General features: G+C 46.2%; 1 protein-coding gene across 1 annotated transcript in view; it reads right to left on the bottom strand.

Moving 5' to 3' along the window:
- LOC138582305 (retinol dehydrogenase 16-like) overlaps window positions 1-19,469 on the bottom strand; it is a 134,570-nt gene extending 115,101 nt beyond the window's left edge. The window contains exons 1-2 of the mRNA XM_069653469.1: window positions 19,277-19,469; window positions 17,222-17,553 (exon numbers count right to left, since the gene is read on the bottom strand). Of these exons, the coding sequence (XP_069509570.1) occupies window positions 17,222-17,534 (313 nt within the window). The 5' untranslated portion in view covers window positions 17,535-17,553; window positions 19,277-19,469. The remainder of the gene's footprint in view (window positions 1-17,221; window positions 17,554-19,276) is intronic.
- Between the last annotated feature and the right edge of the window lie 245 nt (window positions 19,470-19,714).

Raw genomic sequence — 19,714 nt, 5'->3', positions numbered from 1 at the left:
AGTTGGGACGTCAGATGAATTGTGACATTAAGCTAGCTTTGCTTATGCATACTAAAGGGGATTGCATGTCGCCGGGGAATAACAAGATATTTTGATCATTGCAGCCTGGCTGCAATGATCAATTTACTTCGTTTGGGGCATGGGAGGATCACTGCACCTCAGTGCCTATTTTCAGGGTTTTGGCATATTCGTGTGTGTTGGGCACGGACAGTAGGTTAGGGCCGCAAGGCAGAGTAGGTTTCTGTCATTAGTTGGTGTACATTGCTTGCATGCGCCTTTGGCGGTCACCGGGTCACATTGTATTTAAGCAACGTTGTAGATTCTGGCATTTAGGGGATTACTGGCACTTTGGTTTAGAACCGGAGGGCCAATGAGGTGGGTTTGGATCCTCTTGGGGGTAAAGGGGTACCTCGGGTGCAGTCGAGACCGTCATGGCTTGCAAGCAGGACAACGCAGTGAGACACAGGTGCGAAATCCCCGTGCCAGGGAACCATTCACTGTTATGTGGTGAGCGAATAGGTAGTTTGAACCCCCTGATTTTGACCCCCTTAGAAAGGGCTGGTCCAGGCCGTTACACAGCCACAGCTGTTAAGGACCCATCGGGGACGTTTTTTCACGCGCCATGCTAGGGTAAATTGCAGGAGTATGGCCACTATGGAAAGGATAATTTATGTTACAGAAGAGGGCAGCAGGAAGGTGCACAACCCAGAGGGTATGATGTTTTAAAGGGGTATTGCAATGTTGTAGGCTGCTTATATTAGTGACTTAATTTCATTTGGATTTACCACGTTTTGGGCACACGGAACGAGCATTCCCAGTTGCCATCTTCATTACTGGCAGAGTAGTCCAGTCTGGGGAGGGTGTATGTAGTGATTGCAAGTTTACGATGCACATACCCACAAAGTGCGCAGCACGTTTGTATGATTCAGTAGTCAGTGCTGTAAGGCAATTTTGTTTTTGTACGCAGCCTGCAACAGGGGTGCGATGGTCTAAATAGCAAAGGGTTAGTTACCACGTGTAACACAGAAAAGGTGTGCAATTTTTGTTTTTATTGTAACTAGACAATTTTTACAAAGTTTGACTCTTCATTGTTTGGGTAGAAGAAGAATTGTATTTCTTACTTCCCTGTTTGTGTGGTGTGTCTTGATTCCAGATCAAGGTCCCGAAGGAATTTAGCTGTAGCTATAGTCAGGGACACATTCTCGCCACTCATGGACCAACACCACCAAGCTTCTTCAGATAATGTTGATACTTGATGCCTGGATGATTGATGATGAATAAGTCTGAGGTGTGTAGTCCCTGGACAGAGGGTAATGGGATGGTGCACTGTTTCAGTAGATGTAGAATTTCCACAGAATCGACAGCTGTCATTTTTTGTTTGATTTCGACGGTACAATATTTCATTCGTTTTCACAAGATTTAGTCGTGCCCTCAAAAATGTTTGCAATGTGCATAGGCTCCCCGGTAATGAGCATAGCATACAAGTTAGAAAAGGGCAGGGATGGCAGAGGAAAGGGGTGTGATCGGCTACACTTGCAGCTTAGGACATAAGCATGGAGTGGCACACATTCATATGTTCAGGGCGAATGGGAGTACACGTTTTAATATACTGAGGTGTGCCTGGCGTTGGGCAGGCACTAGAGTCAGCACGCAATAAGCAAGGGGAAAGCAATAGAACGATAGCAAGGGGAAAGCAATAGAACGATAGCTTATTTTCCCGTAGGGCCCCCTCAGGAAGTTTAGAACTTCCAGACCCGAAAATAATGTAAGCCTAAAACAGTATGACCATATGTTACCAATGAACCCCACAACACTTAAAGGAGTTTTTCTTTGCTGCAAGAAGAACATAGCAGAAGATGATAGGTTTGCTTTGGGGGACAGACAGGATTACATTTCTGGTTGGACGGCATTATCTTATTGGTGTGGCATTGCGTTATTACTGTGAGTCGAAGGGCATAGTGTCCTCTGGGGGTGGTTAAAACTAAGATACACTGATGCTAATTTAGCATAACATGTCATGTTATTAAGGGGGTTGATCAGGTTCACATGATGCGACAGAAGTGGGGATGCATTGCAATTTTGGAGGAATTATCCCCGGTCCGGGCTTAGAAACCTCTGGGTATCAAGCGCCTTATAAATAACCTATCATATCATATCAACGTTCCAAACTGTATAAATCAGATTAGGAGAGGATTGTGAGTACAGGCAAGGTGTATGAAGTGTCTGCAGGCACAGGTAAGGTACAGGCACAATCCCTGCCCCCTAAATTTCAAGATGTTTTTGAACAGAGCTACACATATGTTAATGGAGAGGAGATTGGAGACCATTGGGCGAATTGGGGCACCTAACTACATAGGATTTAAGGGGTATTGGGTGGACGCAATTTGTGAGGAACTTTTAGCATGGAGGTGGCAGTGCCGAACCAGTGGAAGATGGGGGCCATTCACGCAAGCATCCGTGATGGGGACGTCTGCGAGCAGATCACCACCCTGCCCTCAGCGACCACAGAGCATGTGTGGGAGAACATTGCATCGGAGAGGCTGACGAACAAGCACAAAGACATCGCCTGGATGGCTGTCCAGGGGGGTATGCCGATGCGAGTCTTCATGCACGCCAGAGGACTGAACCGCTTCCGGAACTGGCCTAAGGGATGCACAGCAGACAAGACGAGGTACCACCTTTTCTGGAACTGCACCTATGCCAGGGACCAGATGCGGGACTTGTCAATGGAGCTGCACGGCCTGATCCCTACAACAAATATCACTACTGAGTCAGTATTGTACGGTTTGGTCCCAGGAGAACCATGCACAGTGAGATAGCCAGGCCTGCTGGAGAATCCTGTGCTGCGTTAAAGATGTGCTCCTCTTTTCCAGGAATTGCTTGGCGGTGGAGAAGAAGGAAACTTCATCCGAATCCTGCTGACGGATGATCCACAGCATCCTGAGGGACTACGCGATCATCGACGGGCCGGACGATGACAGTGACGAAGAAGAGTGAGTCATGTGCACTGGCATTACCTGTCTGTGTGCTTTCTCTTCCAGGAACCACCCAGGGGTGGTGAAGGAAGAAAAGTTGACTAGAGCCTGTCAGCGGAGGTTCAACAGCCTCTCAAGGGGACCAGCGGTGGAGCATAAGGCGACAGAGACACGGAGGGGTGAGTAATGTACACTTTCATCACTGTTTGTGTGCTTTTTCACCCAGGCACCACGACGAGCTCATCGGAAGAACAGCCAATGTCGGGGACGAAGAGGGATCTGATGTGTGAGTAATGTACACCCCTACCTGACCAGACCCTTCCCTGCAGAGGCAAGGGTCCGAGTCAGACCCAATGCATGCAATATTGAACAAATGTTTTTTTTCCACAGAATTGCAGAAACGCGAACCTGCCCTTGCGTCGAAAAAAAGCACAATGGCAGAGTGAGAGTAACTAGAACCACTTACAGGCAGAGTGAAACCACCACGTCTCTATTTTTCTGCTTTTTACCAGAATAAGTTAAACCAGAGAATAGTCGTAATTGGCTTTTTGACATTAGTGGTCCATCAATGGCACTTCATGAAAGTACATTTGGTATGGATTAGACCGAAAAATGGAACACAAGTTATGTAGACATATTATTACGCAGATAATAAGCAGACATAGCTTGTTTGTCACCCAGCCTTATAGCTTCATTAAAACCAACAAAGCCATAGAGCCAAGAATCGGCATTGAAATGGAAAGCTTCCAATATATCAGCACCCCCTCACCACTCCCCCCACCCTGTTTGCAAATATGTAAATGTTGCTTCCAGCTTAGGACACTGCAGTGTTGGCTGAAATGGGTTGTTCAGGTCCAACAAAATGGTCCTGATGTGTACTGACTAAAATGACTGATAATGACTCACTGATACTCACTGACGAATTGATATTGACAGACTCAATGATACTGACTGAACTGGTAGTTGCTCAGTGACTGATACTGATTGGCTGGTATTGATTGTGACTGACTGACTTATACTGACAGATGCTGAGCTATTGGTACTCTGATACTCATTGATTAATACTGATACTCACTGACTGAGGCTCACGGACTGACTGACTGGAACTTACTGACTGATACTCACGGACTGATACTCACCGCCTAACAGTTTTGCAGTACCAATCATAGAGTGAGTTTCTTCGGGCTCTTCTGATCACCAGCGCACGAGGATACAATTAATGGTGACCAAGAGCTCCCCACAGCATAGTGTCCCTGGGCGTGATCTGGCACACCCTGCATTTACTCATTAATCCTCCCCTCTTTGGAGTCCAGTCCACCCAAATGATGTCCTGCACAGAGTTTGAGGGGAGCTCCTGAGGCTGGAGATTCTTCTTCATTCTGCTGCCAATGGGGCACCGCAGCCTTCTGGATCAGGGCAAGTCTCCCTCTGCCAAGCCCTACAAGATAATAGTTCACTGTTCATGAACTACACCAGGCTCTGCCCACACACCAGGCAGATAGTAGAGGAGGCCATGCAGAACTACTTCTGCGATAACTGTGTCACCTGCCCTTTGGCTCTGGCTCCCTTTTGGCATGTCATGCCCTTCTTTTTAACGAAAGATGTCATTGTGCCCTTGCACTGCAATAACATAATTGTCGCTTTCATCTGAAAAAAGTCACAAAAGATAATGTTCTGATGTGTGAATTGTGTTCTGGACCTGGCATGGAATTGTTTGTGTTCAGTTAAAGCTTTTCAGGTGATCTTATTGATTTTGTGCCTCTTCCTGTGATGTCACGTCCTGTGATGCCACTGTCTGTGATACTACTATCTGCGAAAAATAGGGGTCTGGCACACTTCCTTTCCACCTGGGCCCCCGAAAATCCTAGGGCCAGCCGAGGGGATTGTAACATTGAGTTCTTTAAGGGACGTTGTTGCTCAACTAGCAGCTTGCTATATATAATGTACAACCGTGATGCATTTTTGTTTGTATATTTGGTTCAGAAGAAGAGACGGTCTAGCACCTTTTACTGTTTTGTTCGACCTATAGAGACTAAAGGGCCAAGTATTCAATCCCGCTATTCAAGCATTTTGATGTGCGTTCTAGAGATGGGGCTCTGGTCCTTTGAAGATCAACGATGGACCTAAATGGTTCTTATTTTACCAGCACATTCATACAAAGAGCATGGCTGGTTCGCAACAGATCAATTTTATCTTGATTTTAATATTGATTTTTAAAGGTTCTGACCTTAAGTAATTCGATGATGAACTGTATATGTTACTGTTCTAATTTGACTGGTTGTGATTGTTTACGCTATCTTTAGCAATTTGATGATGAATTGTATATGTTATTGTTTTAATCTGAATGGCTGTGATTTTTTGTATCTTCTGTATTATTATGCTGAAGACTGATGTCCAGAAAAGCTGAATGGATGATGATGGTTTGTATATTTACTAAGGTGTAGCAAATGAGTACTATTGCACCCTTACCTCTGTCTCCCACTTGTTGCTTCACCCACTCTGCAGCATCGGCCACGCTCTTGCTGCTGGTGACATCTAGGATGACTGTCTGGAACCTCTGGGAAGCCGCCTCCTTCAGCTGCTCCGCCCCTTTCTGAGTCAGGCACGCCGCGAGCACGCACAGCCCACGCCGGTCTAGCTGCTTTGCCAGCAGGTGCCCAAAGCCAGTGTCGCAGCCGGTGATGAGCACATATTTATTCGGGAGGTTTGGGATGGATTGCCTCTCACGGTACCAGCGGAAAAGGTAGTACAGGCCCAGGAGGCCTGCCAGGTACAGCCACAAGGTGAATATTGACCCTAGACTGTAACGCAGGAAGAAAGGAAGAGAAATAGAACTATAATCATTTGGCTTTAAGCTGGACTGATTCTCCACGCTAGTAGGAAATCAGGTGCTACTATTTCATTACAAATGTCCAAGTTCCAGCTTTGGTGATCCCGAAGAGCAATCTAAATATTGACAGTTTTCAGAAAGCAGATGCTCACCTGAGAAAGAAGAGATCTGTGGAAGTAATAACTCGAATGAAGAGATAGAATTGCTTTTCTGCCAAATCAGAAGAAGCCTTTAATGCAATCCCATATAAATACAGACTTTTCAGCCTTACCTCATCTGTGTTCACAACAATTTTCATGCCAAGATTCCATGTAGGAGCAAATACTAAATGGTTGCAGATAACCAGATGGGAGTTACTGCACACTATCAACACAACCATAAAAGGATTCAATGCCATAAAAGAAGAGTTAAGGGCAATTCGATTGATGAGTCTCCAGAACAGATATGTCCTTGACATGATCACAGCTATGGATGGAGGAGTTTGTGCAAAAATCAGAGAATCATGTTGCACATTCACACCTTCTCACAATGAAGAAACTGGAACTCTTAACAGAAGCCATAAGTATGCTGACAAAACTACAGAACCAAATGATTGATGAGAATGACGAAGTGGACGACGACAGTTGGTTGGGATCACTATTTTCATGGGTTCCGCAATGGATGGCAGATGCATTCAAGTTCCTAGGAGCTCTGTTAGTGATGGTATTGCTAGGAGTCTGTGTCATCAAGATAATAATCTCTCAATGCCAGAAAACTGCAAAAAAAGCTATAGGGATGAAGATCATGATTGATGTCAAGCCAGGTTGGAAGCCCAAGGACCTCACTGACGAAGAAATACGAGATTTTGTGAAGGCCAGCATTCACGCACCAGAAGGAACAAAATTCCGATATCCCAAGAAGCACAGAAATTATGTGGGAAAATGGGTTTAATGCAGCCCGAATGGACAGTGTCAACTAATGACATGGAACAAAGAAGTACACGTGAAAACAGCAGGAAGCCTAAAAGGAGTCATAAAGATTTGGACCCCGAAGATACATTTCTTCAGACCATAATGTATAGACTATGAAGATGAAGAAATAATGGACTCAACCAATGAAGCAAAAGAGAAACTGAAAGAAATGAAGAAACAGGGGAAAGTGGTGGATGAATCACTCAGAGGGGTGATTGTAGAGGAGGTCCCAATTGTAGCCCGCACTCCAACCGTCCATTTTGAAGTACCAGGAACGTTCACGCCGAGATATGTGATGTATGATGAGCAAATAAACCAGCAGATAGCCACAGTGGGGCTCTTCCCAGTGCCTATCAGAACAACAATGCCTATTGAAGTACCAGTACCGATGAAACCTTGGACAGTAAGGTACCCATTGAGGAAACCGTATCGACCAGTGAGACAGAATTACGATTGTTAGAATGTGATGCCTGAAGAAGCCACAAAAGTCCTAAAAGAGGATGAATGGTGACATCACAAGTACTCTGACTGACTCGTAGATTAAGAAAACGATGACCTGTGAATGACAAAAAGAGATGAACCACCATGTATAAGCAACATCCTGAGTTGAAGTTAAAAAGGCGATGTCAAGTATATAAAGCTTATGCCATAAAAGCGATGAAGATATGCAACCAGTTTACACATGTACATATGCTTGGAACCGCAAGAATGCTAAGAAAATCATGCGGCTTGCTATGCTTAGTAGGAAATTAGATGCGGCAAGCGCCACATATACATATCTACCTCAAAAGGAGCACTTTATAAGTATATTTCCACTTTGCACAAGAAGCAGAATCAACCAAAAGGTCACTAAAGGCCACACGAGAAGAGTTTCATATGTAGCAAAACCAAGGATCGAGCGGCAGAAACGAAACTCAGCAGAGGAAAACTTTGAATGGAGAATCAAGGGCGTATCTGTCAAGATGGATAAACAGTGGCTACAACTCATTGAAGGAAAGACCAGAATATACTGCTTTGAAGGGTCAAGATAAGAAGCCGAAGACAGGTGGTGGGTGAACCAAAAATGGGTGAACCAAAAATAAGAATAGGCAAAATCACAGTGTCTGAACCATGTGACCAGCTGAGCGAGCAGAAGTAAGCCTTTCACACCTACGCATGGAGCATTATCGTAACCACCCTCAAACTTTCTCAGACCAACAGGCAGACTCCAGGCCAACTATAAGGCAGAAATTGACACACAGCCACTAAGGTGATGAATGGCTGTTACATAAATTGAAAGGAAGCTGGGGTACACCCGCACCCGGCCTCATTATTCGGCATGCTGCTAAAGCGAAGTGGAAAAGTACGGGTGAGATGTTGCCCACCCAATCACAATGGACCAAGTAATCTAGGGTCCTATAGTTAGTAGAACCAATGAGACGTCATACTTTTAGTGACGTCCACCGTACCTAATTCGAAGGTAGGGCTTAGATGCCCACCTGACAGTGTTTACCCAATCCCCTTACTCCGTTACCATATACAGACATAGTACCTATAGTAAAGTTACCTTTCCTGAACCAATAGAATTGTATGACAACTTTTAAGCGTTACACTCAATGATGAGGAGTTTTTAGTATAAATTTTATGATTTTTATGAGGTTCGTTGGAGTTGTGAAGCGAGAGAGAAGATCACGCCTCCGCTGATGTTCATGAGACTCCCCGTTTTTGTACTTTTTTGCCAAACCATTGAGTTGTCATTATTGATTTGGTGTTGGAGTATTAAATCTGCACCCCCATCCATCTCACGGGTGCTGCTATCTCATCTTAAACTGCTTCTGGGCAAATCCTGACTCTATGGGCCGGTTGGGGGTCTCATAGCACAATAGCCAGGTGAAGGTTGCATTGGCGGTCAAGGGGCAAGTGATCGGAGTAAGGTTTCTTTCTAAGGGCATTATTGGTCATCCGACCCATAAAGCGTGTGTCAGCTGAGGCATTCGCCGCCACCTTCTCACACTCCCTCCCCCTTTGGCTTACTCTCATCCTAACACAGCCCTCTCCATGCTCCACTCTACTGTCTCTGATACTCTGGATATCCTTGCCCCTGTCATGAGAATCCGCCTGAAGCCCAAAGCCAAGTGCAACTCATGGTACGACTCAGACCTCGGCACTCTAAAATGCAAGTGTAGGGTGGCCGAGAGGAAATGGCGTACTTCATGTACATCCTCTGACAAACTAGCCTGCCGCCTGCTGCAAAGGCAATACCGGCTCTCTGTCCTAACCAAGAAGAGAGCTCCTATCCAAGCCCGGGTCTCTGCGGCATCTAACAACTCGGCTGAACTCTTTAAAATCTGCAAGGAACTGGCCAATCCTGCCGCAGTCTACCTTTCCTGTCCCCTCCCAGTCCCTCTGTATGGCACTGGCTTCTCACTTCATCTCTAAAACTCAGTACATCCTATCTCTCTATCCTCCTATCAACTCCTTGCTCTTCCTCTGACCTGTCTATAGCCACCTCTCCTCCCTCCTTCTCTGCCTTTCCCCTGTTCTCCGCAGACGAGGTTTCTAGACAAGTCCGATCTATGAAAGGCTCGTAAAAACAGGTTCACCCCTGTTCCTCCAAAACTATCAAGGACCACACTGACTCCCTGAGTCCTGCCCTGGCTGATTTCTGCAATTACTCCTTCACCACTGGAGTCTTCCCATCCCCCTGAAGCACTCCCTTGTGAACCCCCTTCTTAAGAAACCCTCTGCCGACCCCTCCTGCCCGGTTAACTTTCGCCCAATCTCCATGACTCCCTTCCGGGGCAAGCTCCTTGAGAAACTGGCCATCTCCCAGCTTAATCTCCACACTGAATCTGTTGGTTGTCTTCATGACCATCAGTCTGGCTTCAGAGCTGCCAGAAGCATGGAAACTGCTCTCCTGAACATCCGTAAAGACCTGCTCTCCAACCTTGAGTCTAACACCCGTCCGTCCTCATCCTGCTTGATCTCTCTTCTGCCTTTGACACTGTCAACCATGCCATCCTGCTCAAACGTCTCAGTGATAACCTGGGTATCACTGGTCAGGCTCTGGCGTGGCTGACTTCTTTCCTCTCCGAACAACCCCTCAGGTCCAACTTGGGTCCTTCCTCTCCACTATCTTTCTCTCTACCTATGGTGTCTCCAGGGGTCTAACCTCTCCCCCTGGCTGTTCAACTAATACCTGGCACTCCTTGCCCACTGCATCGCGCTGCTCTCTGCCCCACCTTCCAATGCTATGCGGATGACACCCAGCTCATCTTCAGGCTACCCTCGGCCTCCTCCTTTACTTCCCTCATCTCTGACTGTCTGTCTGCTATCCAGGAGTAGTGTGCCGCCAATGACCTCTGCCTTAATGCCAGTAAGACTGAGATCCTCCTCATCAGCACACCTGCTCCCTCCTTTCCTGCAGCTCTCTGGCTGGCCTCTCTTGGCCCTCTCCCTGTTCCCACCTGCAAGGCTAAAAACCTCAGGGTCATCTTCGACTCCACGCTCTCCTCCTCTCCTCACATCTCTGATGTCTCTAAGAAGTCACACTACCAGCTGCACCTCCTCAGAGGTATTCTTCCTTTCCTCTCCTTCCCCCAGACGCTCATTGTCTCGAGAGCTCTGGTTCTCTCTAGGCTGGACTATTGCAACAGCCTTTTTCTAAATCTGCCTGCTTCTACTCTCCCCCCTCTGCAACTTATTCAGAACAGGACTGCGAGACTTGTCCTTGGCCTCAAGGCCAGGGATCGTATCTCTCCAGGACTGAAATCTCTGCACTGGCTCCCAGTGGCTGCAAGGATCAAGTTCAAAACCCTCTGCATCACCCACAAGGCCTTCTGGGGCCTGGGGCCTCTATACCTTCAACTCTCTCTTCCTAAATACCTTCCTTCTCAAGCCCTTTGCTCCTCCGCCTCCAAGTCCCCCAGGGTCAGTCGCTTCTCCAAACAACGAGTTGGTGGTAGATCCTTTCTTCGGCCAGTGCCGCCCTCTGGAACAGCCTCCCTGCCTCCCTCAAACTTGAGGAGAACCATCTCCGGTTCCGGAAGCACCTCAAAACCTTTCTCTTCGCTTCTGCTTTTTCTCCCCCTCTCCTCTGCTGACCTCCTGGCTGTAACCAGAACTGCACTGGCTTCCTGGAACACCCCCCGATCTCGGGCCCTTGTCCTCCCCCGTCAGCGTCTCACACCTGCACTGCCCACCAGGCAACACCCGCACTTGGGGACTGTTTCTGTATCCCTACAGTCCCCTTACCTGCCCTTGACACCTGCTGTCCGCACTTACCCCTGTGCTCTTGCCACTTGCTGGCCATTACTTACTTATTATCTTATACCATTGTACTCCACTGTCCCTGCCCCCTTCCCACGCACTTGCACGATCTGAATGACACCTGGCCTAGTAGGATCGTTTGTCCGTCCTCCCTTTGTTCCCCCTCTTTTGCCTCGTCGCGTCTTGAAACACCTGTATATAGGCGCGTTACAAATGCCATATCATATCATACACAGGTGAAGTGCCCCAAAGCGACACTTGAACAAATGCTTTTTTACAGTTAAAGGACGATGCCACCGGGGCACTGATCTCTCTTAAATTGGAGCAATAGTATGTGCTTGTTCTTGTCTGTTTTGATAATTGCAGATTTCACGTGCAATCGAGTTGGGACGTCATATGAATTGTGACATTAAGCTAGCTTTGCTTATGCATACTAAAGGGGATTGCATGTCGCCGGGGAATAACAAGATATTTTGATCATTGCAGCCTGGGCGCCGCAACAATTTACTTCGTTTGAGGCATGGGAGGATCACTGCGCCTCAGTGCCTGTTTTCAGGTTTTTGGCATATTAGTGTGTGTTAGGCACGGACAGTATGTTAGGGCCGCAAGGCAGAGTAGGTTTCTGTCATTAGTTGGTGTACATTGCTTGCATGCACCTTTGGCGGTCACCGGGTCACATTGTATTTAAGCAACGTTGTACATTCTGGCATTTAGGGGATTACTGGCACTTTGGTTTAGAACCGGAGGGCTAATGAGGTGGGTTTGGATCCTCTTGGGGGTAAAGGGGTACCTCGGGTGCAGTCGAGACCGTCATGGCTTGCAAGCAGGACAACGCAGTGAGACACAGGTGCGAAATCCCGGTGCCGGGCAACCATTCACTGTTATATGGTGAGCGAATAGGTAGTTTGAACCCCCTGATTTTGACCCCCTTAGAAAGGGCTGGTCCAGGCCGTTACACAGCCACAGCTGTTAAGGACTCATCGGGGACGTTTTTTTCACGCGCCATGCTAGGGTATATTGCAGGAGTATGGCCAATATGGAAAGGATAATTTATGTTACAGAAGAGGGCAGCAGGAAGGTGCACAACCCAGCGGGTATGATGTTTTAAAGGAGTATTGCAATGTTGTAGGCTTCTTATATTAGTGACTTAATTTCATTTGGATTTACCACGTTTTGGGCACAAGGAACGAGCATTCCCAGTTGCCATCTTCATTACTGGCAGAGTAGTCCAGTCTGGGGAGGGTGTATGTAGTGATTGTAAGTTTACAATGCACATACCCACAAAGTGCGCAGCACGTTTGTATTGATTCAGTAGTCAGTGCTGTAAGGCAATTTTGTTTTTGTACGCAGCCTGCAACAGGGGTGCGATGGTCTAAATAGCAAAGGGTTACCACGTGTAACACAGAAAAGGTGTGCAATTGTTGCATGATTCCCTAGCATATATTTAGACACATTTTAAACTCTAGTAAGCATGACTAGTAACATCTTTCTCATTGCATTTGTGTAAAAAGTGCTATTCATATTTACAATCCTCCAATCGCATTACATATCCTTGGTCTCATGCATTCTGTTACTCTAGCGGTCACTAGGAATTACTTTTTCAGTTACAATGACTGGTAACCGATTTGCTCCCCATTTGTGTTTATAGCACTTTTTACACAAATGCAATGAGAAAGATGTTACTAGTCATGCTTACTAGAGTTTAAAATGTGTCTAAATATATGCTAGGGAATCATGCATAAAGAATCAATCCGATAGAAGGTTAAAAGGCTAATGTTAGCATAACAGAACAACCAAATTTGTTCTAGGTGGGATTTAACCCTGGAACTACCGTGATACACTTCAACTAAAAACTAATTCCCGGAAATAAGGAAAGGGAGATTCGCATTACATTCAATAAGGGTAAGAAAACAAATTCACATGCTTTTCTGACAGCCAAAAATTGTTAGGTCCATGCCATCCCATACTTACTTCTTTTTCGGATTGCACAAATTTAATTTTAAAAAACTAACATAGTCACTGTAATGGATTTATTTTTAACCATTTGAGGTAACTAAGAGGTGCTGCACTTTTAGGTGTTCATGCAATTTGAGAATGCTAAAAGGATATACTACACAGCCTAAGTCACTATTCTAACTACTAAATGTGTTATAAAATATGCTAAAATGCTATTTCATATGTTATATTTTGTGTTTTGTTTTATTACATGTTACGCTTGCATTCAGCCCGGATTTGAAAAAGGCGCCAATGGAACGCCGAAACACGTGTCATCCATATGGGCAGAACATATATCAAATAAATTAAGAAAATATACTTGAAGAAACTTGACTACGTACTTTTATTCATTTACATCAGAAATTTGGCGCAAAGAGGTGTAGGCACAAACAAACTACTGCTTACTTTACAAACGGAGCTGAGGGACTCTATGTCTCCGTGTTGACCCACATCCTTGCGACACAAGAATAAAATAATAAAATAAGAAAACCATTGCCAACTTTAATAGCACTAACATACGGGTCGCGAGAGTACACCTTATGAGATCCCCACTCAAGAAGTTCCTCACTCAGTAGACTAAAACAGTATGACCATATGTTACCAATGAACCCCACAACACTTAAAGGAGTTTTTCTTTGCTGCAAGAAGAACAGAGCAGAAGATGATAGGTTTGCTTTGGGGGACAGACAGGATTACATTTCTGGTTGGACGGCATTATCTTATTGGTGTGGCATTGCGTTATTACTTTGAGTCCTCTGGGGGTGGTTAAAACTAAGATACACTGATGCTAATTTAGCATAACATGTCATGTTATTAAGGGGGTTGATCAGGTTCACATGATGCGACAGAAGTGGGGATGCATTGCAATTTTGGAGGAATTATCCCCAGTCCGCGCTTAGAAACCTCTGGGTATCAAGCGCCTTATAAATAACCTATCATATCATATCAACGTTCCAAACTGTATAAATCAGATTAGGAGAGGATTGTGAGTACAGGCAAGGTGTATGAAGTGTCTGCAGGCACAGGAAAGGTACAGGCACAATCCCCGCCCCCTAAATTTCAAGATGTTTTTGAACAGAGCTACACATATGTTAATGGAGAGGAGATTGGAGACCATTGGGCAAATTGGGGCACCTAACTACATAGGATTTAAGGGGTATTGGGTGGACGCAATTTGTGAGGAACTTTTAGCATGGAGGTGGCAGTGCCGAACCAGTGGAAGATGGGGGCCATTCACGCAAGCATCCGTGATAGGGACGTCTGCGAGCAGATCACCACCCTGCCCTCAGCGACCACAGAGCATGTGTGGGAGAATATTGCATCGGAGAGGCTGACGAACAAGCACAAAGACATCGCCTGGATGGCTTTCCAGGGGAGTATGCCGTTGCGAGTCTTCATGCACGCCAGAGGACTGAACCGCTTCCGGAACTGGCCTAAGGGATGCACAGCAGACAAGACGGGGTACTACCTTTTCTGGAACTGCACCTATGCCAGGGACCGGATGCGGGACTTGTCAATGGAGCTGCAGGGCTTGATCCCTACAACAAATATCACTCTGAGTCAGTATTGTACGGTTTGTTCCCAGGAGAGCCATGCACAGTGAGATAGCCAGGCCTGCTGGAGAATCCTGTGCTGCGTTAAAGATGTGCTCCTCTTTTCCAGGAATTGCTTGGGGGTGGGGAAGAAGGAAACTTCAACCGAATCCTGCTGACGGATGATCCACAGCATCCTGAGGGACTACGAGATCATCGACGGGCCGGACGATGACAGTGACTAGGAAGAGTGAGTCATGTGCACTGGCATTACCTGTCTGTGTGCTTTCTCTTCCAGGAACCACCCAGGGGTGGTGAAGGAAGAAAAGTTGACTAGAGCCTGTCAGAGGAGGTTCCACAGCTTCTCAAGGGGACCAGCGGTGGAGCATAAGGCGACAGAGATACGGAGGGGTGAGTAATGTACACTTTCATCACTGTTTGTGTGCTTTTTCACCCAGGCACCACGACGAGCTCATCGGAAGAACAGCCAATGTCGGGGACGAAGAGGGATCTGATGTGTGAGTAATGTACACCCCTACCTGACCAGACCCTTCCCTGCAGAGGCAAGGGTCCGAGTCAGACCCAATGCATGCAATATTGAACAAATGTTTTTTTCCACAGAATTGCAGAAACACGAACCTGCCCTTGTGTCGAAAAAAAGCACAATGGCAGAGTGAGAGAACTAGAACCACTTACAGGCAGAGTGAAACCACCACGTCTCTATTTTTCTGCTTTTTACCAGAGTATGTTAAACCAGAGAATAGTCGTAATTGGCTTTTTGACATTAGTGGTCCATCAATGGCACTTCATGACAGTACATTTGGTATGGATTAGACCGAAAAATGGAACACAAGTTATGTAGACACTCTGCAGATAATAAGCAGACATACCTTGTTTGTCACCCAGCCTTATAGCTTCATTAAAACCAACAAAGCCATAGAGCCAAGAATCGGCAATGAAATGGAAAGCTTCCAATATATCAGCACCCCCCACCCCACTACTCCCCCCACCCTGTTTGCAAATATGTAAATGTTGCTTCCATCTTAGGACACTGCAGTGTTGGCTGAAATGGGTTGTTCAGGTCCAACAAAATGGTCCTGATGTGTACTGACTGAAAATGACTGATAATGACTCACTGATACTGACTGACGAATTGATATTGACAGACTCAATGATACTGACTGAACTGGTAGTTGCTCAGTGACTGATACTGATTGGCTGGTATTGATTGTGACTGACTTATACTGACAGATGCTGAGCTATTGGTACTCTGATACTCATTGATTAATACTGATACTCACTGACTGAGGCTCACGGACTGACTGACTGGAACTTACTGACTGATACTCACGGACTGATACTCACCGCCTAACAGTTTTGCAGTACCAATCATAGAGTGAGTTTCTTCGGGCTCTTCTGATCACCAGCGCACGAGGATACAATTAATGGTGACCAAGAGCTCCCCACAGCATAGTGGCCCTGGGCGTGATCTGGCACACCCTGCATTTGCTCATTAATCCTCCCCTCTCTGGAGTCCAGTCCACCCAAATGATGTCCTCCACAGAGTTTGAGGTGAGCTCCTGAGGCTGGAGATTCTTCTTCATTCTGCTGCCAATGGGGCGCCGCAGCCTTCTGGATCAGGGCAAGTCTCCCTCTGCCAAGCCCTACCAGATAATTGTTCACTGTTCATGAACTACACCAGGCTCTGCCCACACACCAGGCAGATAGTAGAGGAGGCCATGCAGAACTACTTCTGCGATAACTGTGTCACCTGCCCTTTGGCTCTGGCTCCCTTTTGGCATGTCATGCCCTTCTTTTTAACGAAAGATGTCATTGTGCCCTTGCACTGCAATAACATAATTGTCGCTTTCATCTGAAAAAAGTCACAAAAGATAATGTTCTGATGTGTGAATTGTGTTCTGGACCTGGCATGGAATTGTTTGTGTTCAGTTAAAGCTTTTCAGGTGATCTTATTGATTTTGTGCCTCTTCCTGTGATGTCACGTCCTGTGATGCCACTGTCTGTGATACTACTATCTGCGAAAAATAGGGGTCTGGCACACTTCCTTTCCACCTGGGCCCCCGAAAATCCTAGGGCCAGCCGAGGGGATTGTAACATTGAGTTCTTTAAGGGACGTTGTTGCTCAACTAGCAGCTTGCTATATATAATGTACAACCGTGATGCCTTTTTGTTTGTATATTTGGTTCAGAAGAAGAGACGGTCTAGCACCTTTTACTGTTTTGTTCGACCTATAGAGACTAAAGGGCCAAGTATTCAATCCCGCTATTCAAGCATTTTGATGTGCGTTCTAGAGATGGGGCTCTGGTCCTTTGAAGATCAACGATGGACCTAAATGGTTCTTATTTTACCAGCACGTTCATACAAAGAGCATGGCTGGTTCGCAACAGATCCATTTTATCTTGATTTTAATATTGATTTTTAAAGGTTCTGACCTTAAGTAATTCGATGATGAACTGTATATGTTACTGTTCTAATTTGACTGGTTGTGATTGTTTACGCTATCTTTAGCAATTTGATGATGAATTGTATATGTTATTGTTTTAATCTGAATGGCTGTGATTTTTTCTATCGTATTATTATGCTGAAGACTGATGTCCAGAAAAGCTGAATGGATGATGATGGTTTGTATATTTACTAAGGTGTAGCAAATGAGTACTATTGCACCCTTACCTCTGTCTCCCACTTGTTGCTTCACCCACTCTGCAGCATCGGCCACGCTCTTGCTGCTGGTGACATCTAGGATGACTGTCTGGAGCCTCTGGGAAGCCGCCTCCTTCAGCTGCTCCGCCCCTTTCTGAGTCAGGCACGCCGCGAGCACGCACAGCCCACGCCGGTCTAGCTGCTTTGCCAGCAGATGCCCAAAGCCAGTGTCGCAGCCGGTGATGAGCACATATTTATCCGGGAGGTTTGGGATGGATTGCCTCTCACGGTACCAGCGGAAAAGGTAGTACAGGCCCAGGAGGCCTGCCAGGCACAGCCACATGGTGAATATTGACCCTAGACTGTAACGCAGGAAGAAAGGAAGAGAAATAGAACTATAATCATTTGGCTTTAAGCTGGACTGATTCTCCACGCTAGTAGGAAATCAGGTGCTACTATTTCATTACATTATAAAACCTTACACAAAGGGCTTTAAGTGGGTCGTGGCTAGTTGGGGCAGAGCACCGGCAGTCTCCGGAAAGTGTTTCTGAGAGGCGACTCTGCAGGGACTCCCAAAAGTCACTTGGTATGCACAGCCAATCAGGCCACTACAAGCCAAGGCCGTTTTTCTAAGCCTGAAGCACTCGCACAAAAGTGAGAACTTCAGGCTTTAGCAAATGGCATTGGCTTCTAGCTGCCTAGCCTTTTATACCTTACTTGTGGCACCAGCTCCAGTCAGGCTTCCCTTTAACTAAGAGATGGCAGGGATCATCAACCCCACACACCCCAGGTGAGAGGGTTCTGATCACTGCAAGTGGATTCCTGTGGGGGTCGGCGCCACAATTAAGGAGAAAAAGGAAAGGTAGGAGGCTACCCATTAGGCCATGCCCCATTTAGGCCACTTCCCCATAAGAACCCCTCTCCTCAATTTGCACGCCACTTAAAGTACTGTGCTTACACATGACAAAGACTTGAAACTTGCATTTGGCGTGTTAAGACCCTTATCCTCCAACACACCTACTATTAAACCCCTTTATCATCCAGCTGATTTACACGAAACACTCAAAACCCACGTGTGACCGAGAACAATATTGAGGTGCCACTGAACAACTACCGTTCTCTACAGACACAGAAACGTAATACAACAATCATCATACTCTATAGTGTACACAATTAAAGGCTGTCAATTTACTTGAACACCTGGGCAAACAAACTACTGTGCGAATGCAGCAAAATTCTGAGCTGCGGTACCCCTGCCATTTGAATACTCGGATACAAGCAGGGTATGCAGCAATTCAACCGACTTACGACTTTATGAACAGTGCCTGAGATCTGATGGGTTTAGGTGAGTGTAAAAGAGGTGAAAGGCATAGTAGCTCTAGAACTAGAAGGCTTGGAACTGACAGAGGGACCAGGCAGCTTTCAACTCCAGCACTGGATAGGCAAATGGCACAGGAGCGTTTGTGATCCAGGAATAGACGGTTCATTCAGAAGGTGCCTCAATACCAAGCTTTTATCTCTAGAGCTGGATGGGCTCCAAGGATTGGCTTGGCAGAAATGGGGGACTATGGGCCTTGACAGTTCTTTAAGAGGGCCGGGCCCGGGCAGTCTCCAAAAAGTGGGGCTGACCTGGGGACCTGCCGGGCCCCCCAGTCCCACCACAACATTGGCGGGACACATTACCCGCGATGCCTGGCTGGTACTTCTGTCATTCACTGTAGCTTCCTTTGGTGATTCCTCATGCTAGGGGTCACCAGAGGCAGTTACTGTCCCTTTGTTTCCCCACTCCTTCCCCAGGTCGATGAGGCATCTTTAACCCTTGCCGAACGTAGGGACACCTCAATATATTTGAGGTTTATAAAAGATGGCTTGAAAAGTGCACAATTCAAGCCATCTTTTATAAAGCTGATGGACATGCCTCAGGCTTTGTCCGTTGGTAAAGCTTTATAAAATATGGATTGAATTGTGTACTTTTCAAGCCATCTTTTATAAACATAGAAATGTTTTAAAAAGACGACTTGAAAAGTATGCAAACCGTAAGGTATGCACACAAATATATATACACAGTATACATGGGTGTCATACCTTACTATGGTTTGTCAGGTTTACGGGAAGCAGCCCTCAAATCCGTCAGCTGGACTGCCAGTCAGCCCGGGGCACTCAGCGTGGTTGGCCTCAAACCCGAGCCTTCACATACAATCACCCAGACTCGTCACTCTCTGACCCGTCACACAGACGATGACTGTGCGCCTGTTTCCTTCGGGTGAATGGACGACAGTCTTTGCTTCAGTGCTGGGCACGCTCTGCAAGAGCACTAGGACTTTGGCCTGCGATTATCTACATATCCCCAGTGAACTTAGCTCCAGTGTTGCCAGGTCAGAAGGAAAAAATAAGCTGAATGCCACTTCAAAACAAGCTGACTCTCAACCAAACAAGTGGAAAAAACAAGCGCACCTCTAAAACACTGTGGTTAGGTCTCAAAAGTAAGAAAGATAACAATAATTTAAATATACATAGTGAGAA

The sequence above is a fragment of the Ambystoma mexicanum genome, chromosome 3q, assembly GCF_040938575.1.
Source record: "Ambystoma mexicanum isolate Mex_15411 chromosome 3q, UKY_AmexF1_1, whole genome shotgun sequence".
Lineage (NCBI taxonomy): Eukaryota > Metazoa > Chordata > Amphibia > Caudata > Ambystomatidae > Ambystoma > Ambystoma mexicanum.
This window is presented reverse-complemented; position numbering and strand designations above follow the sequence as displayed.